Raw genomic sequence first — 20,738 nt, 5'->3', positions numbered from 1 at the left:
GCTACTGCGGCGATGCCAGAGTCCCCATCTTACGAGCCAGTCCCTTCTGGTCCTAGTTCCCCTCCAGGAAATCCCGATACCAGGGTGTTGCACCGTTTCCGAACGATCCGGAGGACCCTGCTGTTCGCAGCAACCGCTGCTATTGTCCTTCTCGCCGTGCTGAAGGCGAACGAGTGGACGAATCACCAGGGAGAGCTACAGGCGCCGCCAGGAACAGATACCGACGCAGAAGTCGGACTACCCGCAGACAATACGGAGAACGCAACCACGCCTGACATGCCTGAACACGGAAAATACAGCGTGGGATAGTGTGTACAAGGTGTTCCTACTTCGAAATAGCCCGACTGACCACTGCACCCCAATAGCTTTGTGAATTGGTGAGCAGGCTGAGCTAGTCCATGACGTATGTCTGAGAAAAGTACAGGGGTATTTATGGCAGAAAATACCCACCGTCCTCGATACCTGCTGAGAATCTAACGTGAGTCTGGTACGGCTCCGCTCAGCTGAGTCTAATACATGACTAGCCACATCCTCTACGCCTTCGCAAACATCAAAGCGGACTCAGGCGAAGTCTTCTTGTCCGACACTTGGGCAGACCAAGAGATTCATTATCCGGGTGACTCCTGGAGCGATGTCGGACACAATCTCTACGGTAACTTCAAAGCTATATACAAGCTGAAGCAGCAGCACCGACACCTCAAGGTCATCCTTTCCATCGGCGGTTGGACGTATTCCCCTACAATCCATCCAATCGTCGTCTCGCCGCCTCTCCGATCGAAGTTCGTGGCGTCGGCCATACGACTTCTAGAGGACAACGGGTTGGATGGTCTAGACATCGACTATGAGTATCCTCAGAACGATGCGCAAGCGCGGGGTTACGTAGACCTCCTCAGGGAGCTGAGAGCTGGACTCGATGCCCATGCAGCACGCAAGGGTATCAATCACAGATTCCTCCTAACAGTGAGTCTAGATTCCCGACTTCGGGCATGTCGAATTTACTGACCGCTATTCAGATTGCTGCGCCTTGCGGGCCGGATAACTACCAGAGACTTCACGTGCGTGAAATGGACCAGGTCCTCGACTTCTGGAACATGATGGCATATGACTTTTGTGAGTACATTTCCGTCGATTATAGCAGCCGTTGTTGACACGTTCGGCATGCGGCATAGCTGGCTCGTGGGACCAGATAGCCAATCACCAGGCGAACCTATTCGGAGGCCCCGTTAGCGCGTCGCAGGCAGTGCAATGGTACATTGACCAGGGCGTGCCCCGCAGCAAGATCATTCTGGGCATCCCCCTGTATGGGCGTAGCTTCATGAACACAGAAGGTCCCGGTACGCCTTTCCAGGGCATCGGTCAGGGTAGCTGGGAGCAAGGAGTGTACGACTATCGCGCACTGCCTCCACCCGGCTCCTACCTCCTTCGCGACCAAGACGCCGTCGCCAGCTGGTCGTACAACTACCAAACCAAAGAGATGGTCAGCTTCGACTCCGAAGAGATCGGGAGGCGGAAGGGCGAGTGGATCGCTCAGGAAGGCCTGGGCGGGAGCATGTTCTGGGAGCTCAGCGGCGACAAGGGGACGCCACGAGACGGTATGGAGGGCGGCCCCGGGAAGGACCCGCAGCCTGGTCGGAGTCTGGTTGCTGTCGTCAAGGAGGCTATGGGCCCTTTAGACCAAAGCCCGAACTGGCTGACGTACGAGGGAAGCAAGTTCGACAACATCCGCAATGGCACCGCGTAATGCGTGCTCCGCCCCGACCGTCGCTGCGTTGTAGGATTAGGAAGGCTGTCCAGTAATATCATCATATGCAGTTCATTCATACAGTCCGCTGTCAGCGAATTTGAGATGGTAGAGAATGAACGACTGCGGTTTCCTGACATACATGTGTCGCTATGAAGTCCACCGCCTTCTACAATACCTGCCAAATATGGCGCTTCTCTGCCGCGGCAACAGCCGAGATTGCGATCTGCGGTAACTTGCTGACGAGGACTCGGACTCCCTTCGGTTCAACTGCAGCCATTTACACCGACTCTCCAGGACGTAATCACGCTGCCAGCTCCTTCTTCGTGTCCCTTGTTCCTCATACAAGAACCTGAACATCCTGAATTGTACACAAGGACCGAACGCGCCTGGCGTAGACCTGGCGTAGACCTGGCGCGACCAATCTACGTCCTGTCCAACTAACCTAGGCCAGAGACACGAACACGGCATGTCTATGGTCCTTGATACACGCAGTACAGACTCTGGGGTCTGCGGGGCCTGAGGACGATCCCGAGGCGCAGGTCACTATCGCAAAGTCTATCCTGACTTACTCCTGCCTTTGTCGGCAAGAGGCCGTTAGCGCCTGAGGCGTTTGAGCAAGACAACGAGGTTGTGGTTCCTTGTCGTGTCCGTTGTAATCATCGATGCCTCGCGCCGCGACCCGGATGCTGTCAGGGTTCTGAGCTTCTCCAGGGTCGCCCTTCCTCTCCTTTCTGGGTGCGTGCATGTCATCCAAGAGCCAAGTTGTGATGGCCACGCTCTGAGCAGGGGGACGCTGCGCATTCGCAGTTGGAGACGCTCGGACTACGAGGGCTACAACAAGTCAAATGGAACGATACTGAAGAAGACCCCGCTTATCGAGCTCTCATATGTACGGTCATTCTGATTTATGAACGGCTTTTGACTTTAGACTTGGGGATCGATCATATATGCAACAGTATCGCGGAGAGAACACGGCACGAGTAGATTGTACATCGTCTTCGCCCGTCGACCCAAATTCGTATCCCCGCGCAGCATGTTCCACATGCCTCCACGGGAGCTGACACTGTCCTGCTGCCTGAGCCCTTACTGCCACATTGGGGTGCTGTTGCAACATGGCAAAACGTGCCTGGGGCGTGCATGGGGTGCGAGCTCTAAGATGGGTACGTGACCTCCATTATGGGAATGCTGCGCCGTGAACGCGTGAACCGTAGGTCGTTGGTAAGACTCGGTAAGTATACCAGCTCCGATGATCGCAGGGACATGCGTTTGCCGCGTTTACTGTCATCGAGTCCCACCATTGCATCGTGTACCACTTGTTGAGGACCAGTGACTGCGAGGCCCGCAGATCCTTCTCTACCCACGATCTCCGAATTCTGGTGGCGGCTTCCATGATCGTCCGACTCAATCTGCTTTATTTCTCAGCGGCGAAACAGCCTCGCAAGCAAGTTGGCACTGGCATATACAACAGTGCGCAGATCGCTCCATGGAGCCCACCGGTTAGCTGCTGTCCCGTGACAGGCTATTCTGGTACGGCTTGCTGACTCGGGTGCTATGCCCCAGGTTTACGTTACTTTGCGTGCTATGCTACTTGTGCGATCTGCAAACTGAGTGCGAGTGGTCCCAGCCACCAGGTATCGACGTGCCTGGGGCCATGATCGGCGTGGTATACATGAGCTGATCGCTGACGAGTGTTCGCAATCTCGATCCAACAACAAAGGCAATACTATTTCCCGCCGGCGCTGGCAAGAAGTTACAAGATACAAGCATAGATACTTAGATCGTAATTAGGTATCATCCGGATACGGGGTAAACGTTCCAGGTGTGAGGATGGGCTGTAGCAACGGGTTAGTGGGAGTATGCTGGAGAACTCGCGGGTGGGTCGTGGCGAATGAAGTCCAAGATAGTACAGCTTGATCGAACGATTACATAGAGATTGCTCTTCCTTTGCCAACGTCCCGATCTTCTCGCACTACTGAGCGACCGCGCTCGGTCTCCTCGTGCCCGTATGTGTCAGGCTCCGGGTCGAACGCCTTGTCGGCTCTTACGTAACTGATGACTCGAGGACTCTTGTGCGTAAACCCAGCGAACGCCAGGGCTTTCCGCACCTCGAGGATCTCTTGTCCGTGTACTTTGTCCCGAAGTAACGGGTCACGCGTGGCATCCGCAGCTGCACCGTTCGCCGGTGCGAGAGGCTGTACAGCGACTAGTCAGGTCTATGTCGTAAAAAAACCTGCTGGGGACTGCCTCACCTCTGGCGGGATGTCATCGTCGAAGTGTCGGGTATCTTCCGGGTGACGGAGTTCAGGGCGATATGGAGCAGGGTACCGGTGAATGTTCTCCCAGTCAATGCCACGGAACCATGGGTGGGCCTGACGTATCATCCAGTCGTCAGTTCAATGTTAAGCAACAATTACAGTCGTTGACATATACCTTAATCAGGTGTGCGCCGTCGACACTACCCGTGGCGCCAGTGATTGAGATGAAACCACTCCTTCTCGCTTGCATTATCATGGAATTCGGCCTACTGACCGAAGACGGCGCCTGTGATCCGAGGCGGTCCTCTGGCTCGCACAGGAGCTGCTCCATCAGGCTCACACCTTCATGGGACACGCGAGGCCGCGAGGGGAAGCGAAGAGATTGTTTCCAGTTCAGAATCTTCTGTCGGGTGACGTGGCGCTGAGAGGATATGCAATGTCAGCTAGTCTGTAACGAAAGCAGGCCGTAGCCGAGCATCAATGTGGCAACGTCAGACTGACCGAATTGCTGACGAACGGTGGGAACCTGAGTAGGAAAATTGTTGATTAGAGTTGACAGCAATCTCGAGGACGAACTCACCCGTAGAGACACTCGAACATTATCACGCCCAGGCTCCACCAATCGCACGAATAGGTATAGCCATGTCCCCTAATGACTTCCGGCGACACTGACAGGGGATGACGGCGGTTGTTAGAATTTTTGTAGTCTAATCGAGATGCGTGCTTACTGTAGGAGTTCGTACCGCATCTACAACAGTCTTCTCAGTGCTTTGGTCACCGTACAATCACTCCAGACTTACACAGAGTATGCCAGCTGCGGGGTGTGGTGTAGTCAGAATGAGAGCACCGCAGAAGCTGCGGCACAGCAACTTGGACGCGCACCTTCCTCCTGTTACGCTCCCTCCAGGTGAAAATGCCACCCTGGCCGTCACCGCCGCCCATCAGACGTTCGACTTCCTTGCGGTCAAGGCGCTTCGTTCGCGTGCCGTCCGAGGGCGCGAAGCTGTCCTCAAGGTCTATTCCATGCTTGTGTAGCAAGTGGAGGCGTTGCTGTTCGTAGTCTGCGAAAGACAATCGATCAGGGTTGTTGGGCGCAGCACACGAGTGGAGTGCTACGGACACGAGGTATCATGCGCCCAGTGAAGATCCGTCCTGGTGCGGTGCAAATAAAATAAGCGGAGGTGATGCATAGCACGCGGCCGACATCGAGCAGAATAGGAATGCGGTTACTCACGCGAGGCCGAAGTCGCTGAGCTTGATGTGGCCTTGCGGGTCGAAAAGAAAGTTCTAGTGGAGAAATAGGGCGGTCGGCGGTGCCGAAATGAAGGGGGGAACAGCTCGGTCAATGTGCCTTCGCGCCGTTATTTTCTGGGGCGCTTACGTCGGGCTTTATGTCTCGGTGAATAAACCCATGTTTGTGACAGGATTCGATAGCCATAACCATCTGTGGCAAACAACAGATGGGGCCATGCGAAGTGCCGTAATCCGAGAGGTTAGTACGGTCGTCGTATCAGGAAGTGCCGGCGGGACAAGGCGATGGAATACAAGCAGCGCACCTCGGCGACGTAGAACCGCGTGAAGTCTTCCTCGAATACGTCCCTTTCGATCAGCAGATTCAGAAGGTCTCCTCCGCCCATGTATTCAAGCACCTATCGATATGAAATCGGAATGAAATCAGCGGCCACATAATTTCATTTCCCAGCTCATCATTAACTGCGATAGTGACTCACCAGATAGAGGTGGTCGCGATCTTGGAAGCTGTAGTAGAGCCTGACAATCCAGTCTGCGCCTCCGGGCGAACTGACGAGGGAAGCGGACTTTAGGAGATCTCGTTCCGCTCGAACGTGGCCTTCCTGTCCCTTACGCAGCATGTCGGTCTTCCGTAGCTTAAAAACGAACGGTAAGTAATGCCTGAGCATTAATATGCGGAGGAAGTAATGATGGCCGTGATCACCTGCTTCATGGCGAATAGCTGCGCCGTGGAACGTTCCCGGACTAAGGAGACCACACCGAAGGCGCCTAGAAGGCAATAATGTATGAGTCTGTCGCGATCTGCGCAGCCAGTAGTAACAGAAATTACCATGGCCTATAGTCTTCAGCTTGACAAAGGCACTGACATCTACTTTCTGGCGCCGCTCCCGTAAATAATCGGTTTCGTTCTGGCGCCAGCGGCTTCTGAGGTATTCTTTCTGTGCCTCGTTCAATTGCATATTCATCATGTCTTTCTCCATGGCCAGCCTACGTTGTTCGCGAGATGGCGGGTGGCGCAACAAAGGGAAATACAAGTTCTCGAAATAGATCTTGGCAGAGACCGCCTTCTCTAGAGTTGCAAGGGACGGGACGATAGGCTTCCGGACCGGCGCTTGGGGTACATCCGGCAGTTCTTTGTCTGGGTCTGATGCGTGGACATCTTCGTGCTCATGCTCAGGATGTGCGGGAAGACCGGCGGTCCATCGGATGGTGGAGTTACCGCCTGGCCCGACCGTCTGGATAGGTGATATGGACGATGGCAGGCCCGAAGGCACTACAGGGGACAAGGAGACATTCTCACGCGCCGCGGTCGTTATCGTGGAGGAGGTCGTGGTGCTGATCCCGTTCACAACGCGAAGCGGAGTTGGATCTCCCGCGCCTTGTCTAATCATACTGCTTTGGGAGGGCTTCAAACCGTTGACAACTTCATTGACCGCGCGAGCCTGGTTCAACTGTCGGAGGCGATCCTTTATAGGATCTGCCCACCGTGGGTCTAGATTGGGGACATTTGTTGAGCGAAAAGATGCACCAAGTACTGCAGAATACCAAGCCTAACCTCCTAGCTTGCCTTGTCCCTCGGGGCCCCACCTTGTCAGGAGGGCCTCAGCTTGCTCCGCATCCGAAGCATGTACTAAGTGGCTGCCCGTCATGAGCATAGGACAATGAAAGCGAGAAGATGCAACCAAGACATACACAAAACCGACGGGCTTGGATACCATGTCTTTACTGATCTTGCGTCCCCTCAAATTCCTCGTCGGACTTGTGGGGCTCGTGGGCACGGGGAAGCTTGGTCCCTCCGCCGGCCTACGAGGTGCTTCGGCCTCTTGTGACGCTGTGTCTTCGTATCTAGGACCCGCAATTGGCTCTTGCTCGTCACGCCAAAACATACGCGACGGAGTGGTAGGGATCATAGAGAGAAGGTCGTAGAAGCCCTTGTGAAGCAATGTTCCACCACGCAGCATGCTTGGATGCTCATCTGGGTATGGCATGCTTTGCGGCATGAACTGAGGATAGGGGTACGGCGCACTGTATGGATTCCCGTAGGAATAAATGTCCATCGCTCCGGGACTGGGAGAAGCTTCGCGTTGTGGACTATAGTACGCGTTTCCGGGCGGCCCCGGGGGCGTTGGTAGGGCACGGCGGGGAGGGGCGGCCATTGCGCTCGTCGACGCGCTCGCTGAACAGGCAGAGCTCGCGGTCGAAGCGGAGGCTTAGACTCGGGGTGTATGATCGACTTCGCGAGCATCATCGCTCTATCGGCCCAATCCAGCGACACGCGGACACGGTCACGTGGCTGAGTGCCTTGCAGCCGTGCACCCGGTACCCACATGCCTTTCGCGGTCTCCGCGTTGTTCTCGCGAGTTTCATCGGTTTGTTGTCCGTCCTCGCCCTCATACAGCCTTCGGGACACCCTTGACGTTCGGCGCTGCCGTAGACCGCGTGGTGTATGATTCTCAGCTTGGCAATCGCCGCTGCGCGTTATCCCACTCGGTCTACTCCTCTACCAATTCCGTGTCCATACATCATCGTGAGTGATCAGCTGCAGGTCGCAGAGAGTAACGGTTTGCGAACGCTAATCACTATATAGTCACTTACCGGAAGCTCTCATGATGTGACGTGAACTCAAACGGCAATTCCCCTCACCAGAACCGAGGATACTAGCCCGATCAGATCCAGTCGTCAATCGTAGACGCAGAATCGAGTCTGTTCTCAGTATAAGCGACACGCGAACAACCTATTGAATCGTCGCCATTATCGGCCTCTTCTACGGCTCGCGCATGTTCTTATGCAGACGTGACAATATGATCCGAATCACGATACTCCGGGAGTCCCGCGACGAGGCTTTTAATTTCGGGTGAACCTCCGGCCGCGAATCTGACAGACTCGTCCTCCGTCTCCGAGAGATTGCACAGACGGAGGGATCCGGGGAACTGGAAGCAAACCCAGGTGTCTCGGCGGCGGGAGCATATGTGGAGATCACACGTTGAATACGTCCAGATGGCATGTGGGCACGAGGCGATATCGTGCCAGTGGACCTTCGGGGGCCTCAGTGCTGTCGCGTTCCTGCAGGCAGTAACCCTCCATAAAGAACGCGCAAGCCGACAAGATCTCGCTTTCTCTCTCTGACTGTGATGCTTACATTCGACTGCTGCCCTGGAACTGAGATCCACAGAGCCTCATCCACCCCGCCCGCAATTTCGTTCCCAATTGTCATCTGAACAGACACCGCCTCTCGAGACGGTTGGCAAACACCCTCTTAGGTACTGTGAATTTCCGTACATACCCTCCAGGGCACGCCACCTGCTTTTGCCCATTGCCCTAGGGCTTCACACCGACGCGTGTCGTTGCCGCCCCTCCTTGTACATGCCCGCGCGCTGACGTGCACCGGTCGGTACACAGGCCGATCTCTACCTCACATCATCACTCTCGTTTTACTGCCGGTACCCACTTGCTGTTCCAGCGAGGCCATGCGTACGTCGCCCCATGCTCCAGCCTCTTCCTCGGAGTACTTAATCGCGGAGAACACTACACGGATAGCCGACGATTATATTCAAGTCTCGCTGAAGGTGGCGATGTCGAACCCGGGGGACGACCACTTTGCCTTCGGTTGCTTCTCGAGAACGCCACGGCCAAACACCCCTAGTGGAGGCGCCAATGCTCAGCGTCGCGGACGCTTCCCTGGTGGGCGAAGTATACTACCTCCTCTTCATCTACCGTTTCGAACCTCACGTTCTCCAGGTCCGTTCTTCTCCAACAACAATCATGTATGAACGAGCGCTCAGCTTACGATTTGCATTAGTTCCTGACCCTTCATTTCAATTTACACAGCAAGATCAGCCTCGCAATGAATACGGCGTACCAACCTATGGCCAGCAGGGATGGTCAATGAACCCACGTGAGTTTCATAGGCGTCAGCTTCTCCCCTGCAGACGTAATTGACCGATCTTCTATAGAAGCAACATATCAGCAGCAAACACAGTACCCACATAATGATCCTAGATACCCCGCCCAGTTCGCTCCTTATCCCGGTCGTCCTTCATCGTCAATGCTCCCGGAGCATGACTCGCGTACCCTGCCCCCGTTGAACATGCAACCTGGGCAGCCTCATCCTGGTGCGTCGAACGACCCACTAGCGGGACCTAGCGTTCGATCACCCACCGCTGGTTATCCCACAGGATACGCACCCTATGCCGAGGCGCACCAGCCTCCGAGCCATAGCTCGTTTTACGCGCCCCAGGCTCCAGATCCCCGCAACCTTCCACCACCTATCCCCTCGACGATGGGATATGATGCCGCAAGTGGCATGATGCCGCGTAGGTCCTCGATGTCCGTCGACCGTACCGCGTCGACGCGGCTGTCCGTCCATGGTACATCACCCTATCCGCGCAACCCTCCCATGGGAGGCCCCGTCTCATATACTCCGGAGCCGCCGGCGCAGGAGCCAGCTATCAAGAAGAAGCGCAAGCGGGCCGATGCAGAACAGCTGAAGGTCCTCAACGAGACGTACAACCGCACGGCATTCCCGTCGACAGAGGAGCGGGCTGAGCTAGCCAAGAGGTTGAACATGTCTGCGAGGAGCGTACAGATATGGTGAGCAGTAGCTTCTCTTTACGCGAAAGGCGACTCATTGATGCGTCACAGGTTCCAAAACAAACGCCAGGCAATGCGGCAGAGCTCCCGTCAGGCCGCTGCCGCTGGAGCACCGACGACGAGCGAGCCTTATCCCACGTCGTCGCACGCCCCTGGCATTCCGTCCCCCGGGCCCTATGGGGCACATCCCTCTGTGCAGCCATACGGGGGAGCGCGTCCCGGCGAGTTACCGCATCCGACGGTTGCTCGTCTGATCCCTTCCCCCACGCCATCCATTCATCATCGAGACGACCAGAAGGATCCGCGCCGTTTCCCAGGTCGCGGACCTATGTGATCGCAAACTCAAGACGTCAATCTGCTGCTAAAATTTCAGCCAATCGTCTGCCCACTCATTTCAAACGTCGCTCCTTGCTCAGTTACCCAATGCTTCACGTAACACTATTTAGGGACACTCACGGACGCGCACTGGCCGTCATCGATTAGTTTATTTACATTATCATCTCATCTATACGTACACATCGCTTTCTTCGTCGCACTAAGTCGCATCACGGACATCCTCCTCAAGTTATTCATTGTCGCTAAATGGACGTCTAGCATCGCTCTCGCTCTCGCGCATTGATACTGTATGTATTTTTATGTTATTAGGCCGTACATAGTAGACCTACATTCTGCTCCTATTGCTAGCTAGCATGCTCCTTAATCCTTTATTCATGATTATTTTGCTCGCACTGGCAATATTCATCCTTGATCAACGATTCGATCGCCTTAGTGGATCCGCACTGACTACGTAGAGAAATGATTCGCACTCGGGACGATGGCGGTCCGGCGACTTCGCTAGTATTACAGGTGTGTGGTCCTTTTAATCCTCTTCTATACCTAGGACATAATTCAGATGTGTCGCCAAGCTGCCTTGGGTCTAGTACGTGACGAGACGTGTACGTACTTGCTCGTAAAGCTGTGTGATCGACGAATACTGTGATAATACGGTGAGAACAAAGGTATCGTGTACCAGTGACCAACGCGATCCTGGGATGAGCTCGGAGCGGCGACAATGTACCACTAGCACGAGCAAAGCCTCCTCAGCTACTCACTGAGGCCGAGCTTGACCCCGACGCGAGCTGCTATCAGACGACGCAGATGAGAGTCAGCCATCATGCATTGACAGGCAACCAACATGACTTACCGGTCAGACGTCACTACCTATAGCATTATTGTCTTCGGTGCCACGATGGGCAGCTCTTCCGCTCCCTCATCACACTCGAAACGTTGTTTTCGTAAATGAGTTCGACGCACTTTGCGGACGGAACAACGAACCGACGATACAGGTGGTAGGGCCCCGGTCCAGCATCCCGCGATGCTGCATGCATGCTCACGGAGAAGGTGACTGTCCCCCCGAAAGCCAGTCAATGCGTTGAGCGTACGGCAGTCGTATGCCATCCAATTCAATCGCAGCCACCCCCGGTCTTGGGGGGCGCTGGGATCCATCCTGGGAGCCTAGACATATGAGGGAACTCATCATGATGGTGGACATCCGCACCACCGCAGAAGTCAATGAAGCTCGCGTGCGAACGTCGTCGACGACGTGTGAGTATGAGGGGACGACTGTCTAGACTCCGTGTGGAGTGCTTCCCACTCCTCAGGAGGACTGTGAAATAACTACTTATGACTCGTGAGGATCTCATGAAATAGAAATGGTAGCGAACACCACAGCGCCACAACCGGCAATGCTCTGCCTGAAGCAGGTCTCGACTGACGCGGAATGTCTCGCATGTAGACGGGGCTGGTCAGCCTCTAATAGCGCATTCCATAGTCAGAAACATGTGTATATGACGGCATCCGAAGAAGAGCAATGCATAGCGCAGCAGTTTCGTTCCGATCAACTTGAACAAGACGAGGGTCCACCGGCGTCGACTCGCAAGGTCCGCGAAAGCTCTACAAAGATAGTGCAGGATACAGGCCAATACGGAAGCGAGCAAGAATGGAAGGCAATCGATAGGCAGGGGGAGGATGCGAACGATTCACGCTGGCAAGTCAGTGATTCATGACTCGTTCGGGAAAGCAAGGGCGATGGACAGACCGAACGTCCTGGTATGGAAGATATGAAAGATGCACGCGCGAAGCCTGCAAAAAAAGGAAAAGAAGCATGGCAGCCACGCAAGGCATGTCGGAGGAAGAAGCCAGACCTTTAGCGTTCAAACCTAAGAATATATGCTCGATGGAAGGAACATCGGCATGCAGCTGATGAGGAGATAGCATCGACGAGGCCTCCCGAACAAGCAGTCGGTGGTAGTTGAGGTCGAGGCTGCAGCGTCAAGTGTGCCCTGGACCTAAAAGCGGTCTCTAAGCATAGATATAATACTTACATTCAGTATGGCCTCCGAACGTGGGGTTCTATGGCGGCGGCAGGCCTGGGCGGCATCATGCAAAGCATGACATACTGTCCGGTGTGAATAAGTACCTCCCACACCAGATAACGTGCAATCGAACGAAGACTCATCACACCATACTTACCGGTGTAGTATGGTTCCTGCGTTCTTCTGAAGTCTTGTTGTCAACGGATGCCGATACTATCAGCACTGCAGCAAGCCTCAGGTAGGCGTCGACCTAGATTCGGACCCGGGTATGTGTGAGGATGGTGGGTGAGGCTGACCCTACAGAAGTCCCTCCGCGGGCTCGCGCAACAAAGGGCTGGTCGAGCGCGCGCGAACGTCCGAGTCAGGAGCTCAATAGAACGGAAGTTGAACGTTTGAACGAAAGTCAGGAACTTCGGCGGTAACTTCAAGCGCTGTAAACAACGGCTCTTCGTCACATGATCTGGCGCGTACGAGCGATGTTCTGATATGGCAAGTACCAAAATTTCTTGACCCGGGGCGGAGCCGCCGGCAAGTTCACAGCTTCTGCACCGAGCGTGTATACCGCTCCTTCTCCTCCTCCCGCATCCTGCTCGTGGCATTCGTCTCGTCGGAAAGCTACGCGGAGCAGTGCACACATCTCACGTTGTTCTTACGATATCCCCGAGATCGCAACGACCGCACTACGTTCATCTGATTCTGCATAGACTTCTGGGTTTTCTCTGCGTACTAGACCGGATATCCTCGCTCCATAATGTCTCCTGTTGCAATGCCTGTAGTTTCGGAATCTCATTTTACTCCATTCATAGAAGCTTTACGCACAGCACCCACGGCTCCAGGTAAGTCTTCCCAAAATCTGGAGGTGCTTTTCACTAACGTATCCATTGGGTAGATGCGAAGGCTGCCGCGGATCGCCTTGCTCGCGAGGTCTCGAAAATGGGTTTCGAGGCTCTCAGGTGCGTTTTTTCTCGAACATTGAGTACACTATCACATCTGAGTTGATTCAAGCGATGCACAAATCATCCCCACCCTACATGTTTTCGCGGGTAACAAAAAGTCGGGCTACGAGCGCGAATCAGCCATGGTAGCCTTCCAGTCACTGGCCACTGTGCTCGGTGCTCCCGTTGCGCCTCTGCTGCTTCCGTCTCTCCAGGTCATCTTCGAAATGTACATGGACAAAGGCGACGTGGTCCGCTCCGCGGCTAGCGCGGCTGTGAAAGCCATCCTGAAGCTCTTTCCCCCCGAGTCCACGAGAGTCCTCTTCCGCACTCTAGAAGGCATCCTTGAGGATGGGAAGTGGAGGACGAAAGTTGGCGTCCTCGACTCTATCAGGACTTTCTCAAACTCAGCGCGGGACGCAGTAGCAAACGAGCTTGGGAACACAATCCCGAAAGTAGAAGCCGCTATGCACGACACGAAGCAAGAGGTATGTTAAAGACCTAGCACATGTTTTGCGCTGGCTCAACCGTATGTAGGTTTCTACGGCGGCAAACAAGTGTGCGACTGCGTTGTGCGCAACTCTGGCCAATCCGGACCTGAGCCCGCATATCCCATCGCTCGTCAAGTGTATGGCCAATCCAGACTCGGTACCTGGTTGTATCAAGTCTCTCTCGTCTACCACATTCGTGGCTGAAGTCACCGCCCCGGCATTGGCGGTGCTCGTCCCGCTCCTCATCCGTGCTCTGAACGATAGGTCAATGGAGGTCCAGCGCCGGACTGTCGTTGTCATCGATAACCTGGTCAAATTGGTGCGCGACCCGAACGTTGCTGCAACCTACCTGAGCCCTCTCGTGGATGGTGTTGAGAAGATCGCAAAGGGCGCCGCCTTCCCTGAGGTACGTCGAACCTACAGAGAGTGCATCGATGCACATTTAACGCTGATATATTAGGTCCGGGCATTCGCCGAGACTGCTTTGAACACGCTGTTGAAGTCGGGCGCATCGAAGGAGGGACCGCCTTCCGCGGAACGCGACATCGAAGGCGAAAAGTCGACTGCTTCGACTGCCCTACTCACCCTTCTGCCAGCAGATCTTGCAGCTGCATCTTCAGATGCGCCTAATGGTCCACATACGCCGCGTCACCCGCTTCTCGTCCAGATCTTGAACTTCGCGGCATCCCTTGTCGCCGACTTGGTACATGATAGGCGTTTCGGAGACAAGGCTGTCTGGCATCGTTGCGTCGGCGTCTACCTCACCCCGTGGCTGTCTGGCGACGTTGATGCCGCGACTGCCTTCTCGGAAGCCGTTCGCTCCCACTTCCTGGCGATCGACCACGCGAAGTACGCGACGACAGACGATGACAGTGGAGAAGAGGGCGAGTTGCTTTGCGACACGCAGTTCTCGCTCGCATATGGGGCTCTTCTTTTGCTGTCACATACACGTCTGCGACTATTCCGTGGCCGTCGTTACGGCATCCTGGGAACGAATGGGTCAGGCAAGTCGACCCTCATGCGGCAACTGCGAGACGGAAAAGTGGAGAACTTCCCGCCTCAGGACCAGCTGCGCTGCGTCATGGTCGAACATTCGTTGCAAGGCGAGGACACTTCCGCCTCCGTGATCGACTTTGTTGCCTCTGGTGGGTAACTTTTGCGTGTATGCCATATATTGAGAGTCTGACCGGATCCTTCGTAGACAAGGCTCTCTCTGAGATACCGCGCTCCAAAATTCGGGATCAGCTGTTGGAGGTCGGTTTCGACGACAGTCGACAGGCCGAGCTTGTCGGGGGGCTCTCCGGCGGATGGAAGATGAAGCTAGAGCTTGCCAGGGCCATGCTTTACAATGCTGATCTACTCCTACTTGATGAGGTCAGCGTCCGTGTCCAATGCTCACATTCACCGTTTGTTGACGTTGTCTATCGTCGCAGCCTACGAACCATGTAAGCAATGCAGTTGTTTCAAACGTCAACCTGCCTAACTGCCATTCAGCTGGATCGCGCCTCCGTTCAATGGCTTGAACAATACCTCATTGCGCAGAAGCATATTACTTGCCTCATCATCAGTCACGACTCTGGGTAGGCGACATCAACTCATTGCTTTGCTCTGATATGGTGACTGAAACTTCTACTTGTCAGATTCCTCGATACAGTCACGACTGATATAGTCCATTACGAGAGCAAGAAGGTACGCGGTCTTGTCAGTGAGCTGATCCGTGCGTGCTAATCGGAGTCTTCAGCTTGCGTACTACAAAGGCAATCTATCAACATTCGTGGAGAATCACCCTGAAGCCAAGTCATACTATACTCTCGCCGCAACATCTGTCAAGTTCTCGTTCCCGCCGCCCGGGTCCCTCATGGGTGTCCGCAGTAATACTCGGGCCATTCTCAAGATGACAAATTGTACTTTCACATACCCGGGGCGCACTACACCCAGTCTTTTCAACGTCAGCTGTGCGCTTTCTCTGTCAAGGTGAAGCACATTTACTTTTAGATGCTCACCCATTACTAACGCCTCTGATGATCAGTCGTGTCGGTATTGTTGGGCCAAACGGCGCTGGGAAGTCTACGCTTATCAAGCTGCTGACGGTGAGTCATGCCTGCTCGCACATCGCCGGGGAGCTGAGACATTTCGCAGGGTGAGACTGAGCCGCAGGAGGGCACTGTGTACAAGCATCCTGCCTTGCGTATCGGTTATGTCTCTCAGCATGCGACGCATCACATAGGTGTGTGAATTTGCCTTTTGCATGCCCCACGTCAAATGGCTGAGGTTCGGTGTAGAGCGTCATCTAGAGAAGACCCCAGTACAGTACATACAATGGCGTTTCCAAGATGGCCATGATAGTGGGTCCATCGCGGCTAAGAAATATTAGTTGCAACTGACCCCTCTTCTTCAGGGGAAATTTTGGAAAAAGTCACTCGCATCCTGACCCCCGAGGAGCAAGCACAGCTCGACGCCGACTTTGTTGGCAAGAATGGTCAGAGACGCAAACTTGAGGTATATCTTATATGCCAACATCGCCTCTATCGTAGGCAGGACTGAGTTTCATCCGGACAGATGATCATGGGTCGTCAAAAGTTGAAGAAATCATTCCAGTACGAGATCAAGTGGCGTGGTATGCGTGTTTGGTACATCGTGACATAACAGTTACTGAAAGAAAGGTTCCAGGTCTCGACCATCGGTTCAATACCTGGATACCAAGAGACGAACTTCTCGAGAAAGGGTTCACCAAGGTTGTGCAGCAATTTGACGACCTGGAGTCCTCCAGAGAGGGTGCTGGTCAGCGTGATACGTCCGCTCACCTCGTCCGGAAGCACCTCGAGGACATTGGTCTGGATGGTGACATCGCACAATACAATGAGATCTCTGGCTTATCAGGAGGTAAGTTTAGTTTGCGCCGTGCCAAGCTCCTGCCTGACAGTTTCCATCAAGGCCAGAAGATCAAGCTTGTCATCGCTGCGTGTCTTTGGAACAACCCTCAGGTATTGTCTAGACGATTCCGTTTGGTAAGCGACAACTAACGTCTGGGGTTAGATTTGTGTCCTAGATGAGCCTAGCAACTTCCTGGACAGAGAAGCGTTGGGCGGATTGGCGGTGGCCATCCGTGAATGGGCCGGAGCTGTCGTATGTATGCCCGCTTGATCGGAGCCTCCATCTACTGACGCGCACGCTTGAAGGTGATTATATCGCACAACAATGAGTTTGTGACCGCTCTCTGTACGTCACCTTCAGGGCTATTGTAGCTGTGAACCGTCACTTAATCTTTCTTACCCAGGTCCTGAGATCTGGAACGTCGATGTCGGTCGTTTAACTCAGAAGGGCAAAGCTGCCGTGGTGGAGGATGCCTTCGCTGTGAAGTCGCCGAAAGGCAGTGGGGCAAACACGCCTGCGCGCTCCCGTCTGCAGACGCCTGCAGGTTCCACTGCGGCCACTCCTGCGGGAAGCGGGGCAGAAGACAAGTCCGGCGCTGGTACACCTCCTATCAAGAAGAAGAAAAAGATGACTCGTAACCAAATGAAGGCCCAGGAGGAACGACGGAGGCTGCGCAAGTTGCATTGGCTTACGCACGGTGGCACGAAGCCCGAAGACACGGACAGTGATGCCTGATTCATCGATGTACTACGCATGCTCGCTGTGTCCTAGAGATTGTAGCATATAGACGTCTTCGTAATATATCGCGTATTTATCACGCAGGATAGCTTCTCATAATGGGCCTTGTGTGGATGAGTCGTACTGAGTTAGTATTATTCAGCCAATGCGTAACTTGCAAGCCTGCCAATTGTTATACAGTACGTGTACAGGCATGATACATCTAGCAGTTCCGCGAATAAATAGCGCCAGCGAGCCCGAACTGAATAGATACTACGTATGCTATAGCCACAAGATGCGAATGAGTCTACACTGCGTGGGATTGGTTATATATAATGCGACGTGCAACAGGCGAGCGTATGCGAGATGAGGAATGTCACTACATATGTAATACTGCATGCAAATAAATAGGATCGCACCGAGAGAGTTGACGACCGACAGCATCAGCGCTTGCGCTGGCTGCTCTCCTTGTCATTGCTAGACGCGGACAGTTCTCCTTCGTCCAGGTCTTCATCCGCTACATCAGCTTGAGAGTCGCTGCCCCGTTCGTGGACACGAGCGTGTCTGCGCATGTTGCTTTGGACGCTGAAGCTGCGGCCACACCCTGGATGTGGGCAAGTGAAGGCTGTGATGTGATCCATCATGTCAGTGTCCGTCGCGAGAGCGTCCAGTGCGGAGTGCTTACGTCGCTCCCCGGTGTGAGTATTGATATGGATCTAGAACGGTAAGAGGCGGCTAGGACCCGAAGAGCCGCACAAACACACCTTGAGACTGCTCGGGCGAGTGAATCCCTTGTGGCAGTAACTGCACTCGTACCGCGAGGCTGCGGACCGCTCTGGCTGCGTCGCCTCGGTTGTGCCTCTGGAGGAACTCGCCACTGGCATGTGCTGCCCCGGGTACTGGGACTGCGGAGCAGCGTAAGGATACACGCCAGTGGGCATTTCGCCTCTGCTCATCCGCTGCTGAGGGTAGGACGGATGCTGCCCGTGACCGTGATGGCCGTGTTGTTGTCCGGGAGGGGGCGGCGCGCCGTAAACATACGGGCGCTGTGCCGAGACAGACGCTGTCCTAGCATGGGAACCCGTCTCCGCTGGACCGGGAGCACTGTAGTACGCCGCCTGTGGATGCGAGGACGATGCATGGCCACGCGATCCTGGAGCAGGCGAGCCTGTTCGTTGTCGGCGATCGTCGTCCGTTAGGGCCAGCCGTTGGAATGCAATTTGGGGGGAAGCGGAAGCCCGCCCCTGCTGAGGGGGAACTGCCTCGGACAGTTCTCCTGTACAAAGAATCAGTGAACGAACATGGCACCCGTGCAGCATACACCCACTCCCAAATATGTCTCGAATTGGGGGGAGCGTGGGTCGATGCGCTTCCCGTCGTGGGTCTGACGAAGGGGGAGGTTGGTCAGAAGGCATAGTTTGTACAAAGGTGGGACGGCAGGGCGCATTGAGTCCGGCCGGAGGAGCATGGTTATATGTGGGTCCTCTGGTGGCAAACCCAGAATAAGTTCACTTACACGTCTTGACGTACCGCGATGGTGGGCGAATCACCGGATGACAGTCCGTGACGCGCATTTGTTGCGTCCATTGGACTGCAGCATACTCACAGCAGCGTCGACGCGGTCGCCACGCTGCCTCGGGCCGCCAACAACGACGTTGATGTGACCGTCGTGAATGCACAGATATGATCAACTCGAGCGCGTATGGCCAGGGCCTCTGAATCCTGCTGTTCACTTTCATGGATACTGCATAATTGCGGAGTGGCTAGGAAGACCCGTGTGTTCCTTCGATATCGGACAACATGTCATGCCGCCCAGGTCCGCGAACTGAAAGCTGTCAGCGGAGTGATTGCATGGACGATGATGCAGTGTAGGGAGCGCTCACGGGCTCGTCTGTATCTCAGATCCATGGTGTTGTGCCCCGGCCACAACCTCCTGTTGAACACGTTCTGCGGTCCCTGGCTGTGTCGTGAGCAATAGTTACGATGCGGATATCAAGGGATCAGCCGATTCCCACCCTCCACCTTGGAAGTGTATCTCTACATCTGGCCATCACCATCAACAGCGCAATTGTTAAACGTACGGCTCAGGCTGTTAGTCGCAAACCCGCTAACACAAGCACTGCACTGTGACTCACCCCAGCCGTGATGTTGCCGGAGACGCTACCAAACAGCGTGTAATTAAAATGGCTGGGCGTCGACAGCTGAGTTGACAAAATCTGGCATCCGTGTAACCTCGCCTCTTGCGCTGCAGCACCCATGGTCTGTCAAGGGCGTATGATCGCAGCGGGGCCACATTGTTGTGGCCGTGAAAGAACGTCAGCAGTCTGGTAGAGGAACAGCGGCACGACGGCCCCGCCGATCAGCCGTGAACCTGTCCTGTAGGCACCCCGTCTGATCATCGAGCAGGAGCGCATTGCTGACAGCTTGACCCATCAGCAGCATCCACGTCTTGCCTAATGGCCGCGAGGTACTGAAGACGAGGCGAATCCTTGATGCAATCAGAGGATCTGCTCGGACTCTTCCCCGGGCAGCGGGTTCACAAGAATTAAGGCCCACGCGAGATGGTGATGCGTCCATTATATTATGCAGGTCAGGCCCGGCGATCGCATAGCGTGACCAGATACCAAGCAGGCAAGCAGGTGAGTAGCGACGCCGGAATGAATGCCATGCCGCTACGAAGCGCTTTGTGATTGCACCTCCTCCGGGGTCTTTGTTTTCAGCGAGAGCGCATGCAGGCCCTGAGAGAGTTCCTCCGAGAGCGTAGAATAGATCAACCTGTGACGCTGCATTGTGGTCTAACGCACCGAGACGACACTTCAGGTCGGTCTTGAGGATACATGGGGTATAGAGACGGACCTTGCCCCGAAACTGCTCTGAAACGACTTGGACGGAGAAATCTGGGCAAGGCAAGTCGGTGGCGATGTCAGCGGTGGGCACGAAACGCAGAAGGCACGATAAAGCCGGGGACGAGAAGCTCGGAGTGATTATACCTACGGGTTTCTCCAGAGCCTCCGCCCTGCGCCCTCATCGCGGCATGATGACGGTGCTGCCACGAGTCGTTTGTGATAGTCAGCTCCGAGGGCTGTAGAGCGGAGGAAAGCTGCGAGGAAAGGATGAGTATCTCGACAGTCCGAGCGTTGTGTATCACCGACGCACCTTCGTTCTGATCGACCTCGCCACAGGGCCCTCCTCGCCGGCCACCTGAGCATCACGCGGAGAGGTGGACATACTGGTCCTGAGCAGCTGCGGTAACCGGTTGCGAATGGCAGCAGATGTGCGGGCTGTGGAAGCCAGCATCGACGCGTCTCAGGATAGGGTGTGAGTGCGTGGACCACGCTAGTGTACGGTCCCGGTCAAGATGGGGAAAGTGGTCGGTTCCGGCGAGTGTGGTGGGCGGTGGCTGTCCCCAGCCTGTCCGCCGGCAACATCCGACCAGCCAACGTCAACTCGGACGGCGAGCGATGTTCGTCCGGTCGGTTTGCTGCGACCCACTACCTGGGGCTCTGACTTCGCTGGCCACCACACTG

General features: G+C 55.0%; 6 protein-coding genes across 6 annotated transcripts; 3 read left to right on the top strand and 3 right to left on the bottom strand.

Moving 5' to 3' along the window:
* Positions 1-1,878, top strand: C8Q71DRAFT_777886 (glycoside hydrolase family 18 protein). The gene is made up of 6 exons (XM_047924742.1): positions 1-308; positions 366-377; positions 425-478; positions 525-960; positions 1,014-1,110; positions 1,170-1,878. Exons 1-6 carry the CDS (start codon positions 13-15, stop codon positions 1,739-1,741), a joined length of 1,467 nt encoding a protein of 488 aa, XP_047775223.1. The 5' UTR covers positions 1-12; the 3' UTR covers positions 1,742-1,878.
* Positions 1,879-3,448: 1,570 nt separating this feature from the next.
* On the bottom strand, positions 3,449-7,471 carry C8Q71DRAFT_777876 (kinase-like protein). The gene is made up of 17 exons (XM_047924741.1): positions 6,943-7,471; positions 6,806-6,888; positions 6,080-6,742; positions 5,954-6,018; positions 5,730-5,885; positions 5,556-5,648; positions 5,381-5,443; positions 5,234-5,286; positions 5,120-5,151; positions 4,882-5,060; positions 4,800-4,813; positions 4,728-4,747; positions 4,580-4,667; positions 4,501-4,525; positions 4,175-4,420; positions 3,994-4,113; positions 3,449-3,936 (listed from the first exon to the last, which is right to left on the bottom strand). The coding sequence occupies exons 1-17, from the start codon at positions 7,404-7,406 to the stop codon at positions 3,667-3,669; spliced, it is 2,634 nt and encodes an 877-aa protein (XP_047775222.1). The 5' UTR covers positions 7,407-7,471; the 3' UTR covers positions 3,449-3,666.
* Positions 7,472-8,822: 1,351 nt separating this feature from the next.
* C8Q71DRAFT_714479 (homeobox-domain-containing protein) lies at positions 8,823-10,174 on the top strand (the record flags this gene model as incomplete). Its single annotated transcript, XM_047920969.1, has 4 exons — positions 8,823-8,988; positions 9,050-9,145; positions 9,204-9,840; positions 9,892-10,174. The coding sequence occupies 4 exons, from the start codon at positions 8,823-8,825 to the stop codon at positions 10,172-10,174; spliced, it is 1,182 nt and encodes a 393-aa protein (XP_047775221.1).
* A 2,771-nt stretch (positions 10,175-12,945) lies between these two features.
* Positions 12,946-17,229, top strand: C8Q71DRAFT_714375 (P-loop containing nucleoside triphosphate hydrolase protein; the record flags this gene model as incomplete). Its single annotated transcript, XM_047920964.1, has 20 exons — positions 12,946-13,030; positions 13,084-13,147; positions 13,200-13,617; positions 13,667-14,026; positions 14,081-14,765; positions 14,822-14,994; positions 15,054-15,065; positions 15,115-15,200; positions 15,261-15,309; positions 15,362-15,594; positions 15,650-15,710; positions 15,760-15,847; positions 15,903-15,965; positions 16,019-16,119; positions 16,180-16,237; positions 16,291-16,503; positions 16,555-16,604; positions 16,657-16,746; positions 16,800-16,839; positions 16,898-17,229. 20 exons carry the CDS (start codon positions 12,946-12,948, stop codon positions 17,227-17,229), a joined length of 3,261 nt encoding a protein of 1,086 aa, XP_047775220.1.
* Positions 17,230-17,395: 166 nt separating this feature from the next.
* C8Q71DRAFT_266215 (uncharacterized protein) lies at positions 17,396-18,769 on the bottom strand. Its single transcript, XM_047917398.1, has 5 exons — positions 18,539-18,769; positions 17,976-18,487; positions 17,897-17,927; positions 17,631-17,836; positions 17,396-17,518 (listed from the first exon to the last, which is right to left on the bottom strand). Exons 1-4 carry the CDS (start codon positions 18,624-18,626, stop codon positions 17,655-17,657), a joined length of 813 nt encoding a protein of 270 aa, XP_047775219.1. The 5' UTR covers positions 18,627-18,769; the 3' UTR covers positions 17,396-17,518; positions 17,631-17,654.
* Positions 18,770-19,883: 1,114 nt separating this feature from the next.
* On the bottom strand, positions 19,884-20,439 carry C8Q71DRAFT_861106 (bola-like protein-domain-containing protein; the record flags this gene model as incomplete). The annotated part of the gene is made up of 4 exons (XM_047927863.1): positions 19,884-20,006; positions 20,068-20,108; positions 20,206-20,311; positions 20,368-20,439. 4 exons carry the CDS (start codon positions 20,437-20,439, stop codon positions 19,884-19,886), a joined length of 342 nt encoding a protein of 113 aa, XP_047775218.1.
* Between the last annotated feature and the right edge of the window lie 299 nt (positions 20,440-20,738).

The sequence above is a fragment of the Rhodofomes roseus genome, assembly GCF_022264815.1.
Source record: "Rhodofomes roseus strain CIRM-BRFM 1785 chromosome Unknown C8Q71scaffold_22, whole genome shotgun sequence".
Lineage (NCBI taxonomy): Eukaryota > Fungi > Basidiomycota > Agaricomycetes > Polyporales > Fomitopsidaceae > Rhodofomes > Rhodofomes roseus.
The sequence above is the reverse complement of the archived record's forward strand: the minus strand, read 5'-3'. Positions and strand labels throughout refer to the sequence as shown.

Bases quoted from the DNA above. Each gene is read 5' to 3' on its own strand.
- C8Q71DRAFT_777886 (XM_047924742.1), top strand. From the start codon at position 13: ATGCCAGAGTCCCCATCTTACGAGCCAGTCCCTTCTGGTCCTAGTTCC. The intron at 961-1,013 runs GTGAGTCTAGAT...ACCGCTATTCAG, and splicing joins ATCACAGATTCCTCCTAACA to ATTGCTGCGCCTTGCGGGCC. The intron at 1,111-1,169 runs GTGAGTACATTT...CATGCGGCATAG, and splicing joins CATGATGGCATATGACTTTT to CTGGCTCGTGGGACCAGATA.
- C8Q71DRAFT_777876 (XM_047924741.1), bottom strand. From the start codon at position 7,406: ATGGCCGCCCCTCCCCGCCGTGCCCTACCAACGCCCCCGGGGCCGCCC. The intron at 5,152-5,233 runs GTGAGTAACCGC...GCACCGCACCAG, and splicing joins CTCAGCGACTTCGGCCTCGC to GACGGATCTTCACTGGGCGC. The intron at 4,526-4,579 runs GTGAGTTCGTCC...TTTCCTACTCAG, and splicing joins ATGTTCGAGTGTCTCTACGG to GTTCCCACCGTTCGTCAGCA.
- C8Q71DRAFT_266215 (XM_047917398.1), bottom strand. From the start codon at position 18,626: ATGCCTTCTGACCAACCTCCCCCTTCGTCAGACCCACGACGGGAAGCG. The intron at 17,928-17,975 runs GTGTGTTTGTGC...TTACCGTTCTAG, and splicing joins CTCGCCCGAGCAGTCTCAAG to ATCCATATCAATACTCACAC. The intron at 17,837-17,896 runs GTAAGCACTCCG...ATCACATCACAG, and splicing joins TACTCACACCGGGGAGCGAC to CCTTCACTTGCCCACATCCA.